The 1486-nt window shown below is 32.0% G+C and overlaps 1 protein-coding gene across 1 annotated transcript in view; it reads left to right on the forward strand.

Moving 5' to 3' along the window:
* Window positions 1-577, forward strand: part of LOC136796047 (secreted effector protein PipB2-like) — a gene marked incomplete at its 5' end in the record, with an annotated part of 6736 nt that extends 6159 nt beyond the window's left edge. The window contains one exon of the mRNA XM_067048553.1: window positions 360-577. Within this exon, the coding sequence (XP_066904654.1) occupies window positions 360-577 (218 nt within the window). The remainder of the gene's footprint in view (window positions 1-359) is intronic.
* Window positions 578-1486: the final 909 nt, after the last annotated feature.

Raw genomic sequence — 1486 nt, forward strand, 5'->3', positions numbered from 1 at the left:
AGTGAGTATCAATTACACTAAGTATGATAGTGATTATCAATTAAACTAGGTATGATAGTATCAATTAAACTAGGTATGATAGTGAGTATCAATTAAACTAGGTATGATACTATGGGCGTTGATGACAACAGGGTTTTACGCCCTTAAGCCCCAGACAACAACAACAACTAGGTATGATAGTATCAATTAAACTAGGTATGATAGGGAATATCAATTAAACTAGGTATGATAGTATCAATTAAAAGAAAATACTCATTGCTAAGTAGATAGGCTTTTTTGTTTCTCTTTTAGGCTTTTCTACTACTTAAGAGCAAATTTTGTATTTAATCACTATCTCCTTTCATATACTATCTCCTTAGTATTAGTTGGGGACCATGGTGGTGTCCATCGTGGTGTCCATGGTGGTGTCCATCGTGATGTCCACGGTGGTGTCCATGGTGGTGTCCATCGTGGTGTCCATGGTGGTGTCCATCGTGATGTCCATGGTGGTGTCCATCGTGGTGTCCATGGTGGTGTCCATCGTGGTTTCCACATCCTGCCTCGGACACTGGATACTCTACCCGTAGTGAAGCCCTGATGACGTAATCCTTTGGTTTATAAAATAGAAGTGAATTACTAAAAAATTTACCTTTTTCAATTCAGGCATCATTAAGATAAAACAAATAAGCTCCAACATCGCGTTCAGGCAAGAATTCACTTCAACAGCTCATAACAAAAACGAAATAAATTATTGATTTAAAATAATATTACTTTAGTTTATTTTCAAATAAACTCTCTATATGGTATTTGAATCGAGGAAACATTTACTGATATAGTAATTAACAGAAGTTTGAGATACTTAAGCGTTTTTAACTGTCAATTCTGGCTGTCGCAAAATTTGTATGATAAGTTTTTAAATTATTAATATTTTAAATTTCATTGTAAATTTGGTATCCGTTTCCGTTTCGGATAGGAAAGGGATATCTTCCGTCAATGGAATCCAAGGAATCCATTCCTTGCAAAAAAAGAACCTTTTTTATTCATTTTGTCCTTTAGTTTGTAGTTTAAAGATTTAATGTAATCTTAATGTTTACATTTACTTAATAAATTACAATCATTTTTTTGAGGTTGAAAACTTCCAATTTGAATATATTTTATTTTAAATAATCTTATGCTGCACAACGTTTCGGCGGCTATGTATTTACATAAATACACATGGATGAGGATTGTTATTATAATGAATTATTATTGTTTGTAGGTTCATTAAAGTACATGAATCTGGGACAATATACATGGATTAGGATCGTTATTATAGTGAATTATTATTGTCTGTAGGTTATTAAAGTACATCAATATGGGACCGTGGTCCCGAAACATATTTAAAATAAAATGTATTCAAATAGCAAATTTTCAACCTCAAAAAAATTATTGTAATTGACTTACCAGACTTCCTAAAAAGAAAGTTCTTAATTAATAAAGTAGTTAGAACAAATAAATAGGTTTTATG

This window comes from Halyomorpha halys, unplaced genomic scaffold (genome assembly GCF_000696795.3).
Source record: "Halyomorpha halys isolate HHAL.00 unplaced genomic scaffold, Hhal_1.1 Scaffold652.1, whole genome shotgun sequence".
Taxonomy (NCBI): Eukaryota; Metazoa; Arthropoda; class Insecta; order Hemiptera; family Pentatomidae; genus Halyomorpha; species Halyomorpha halys.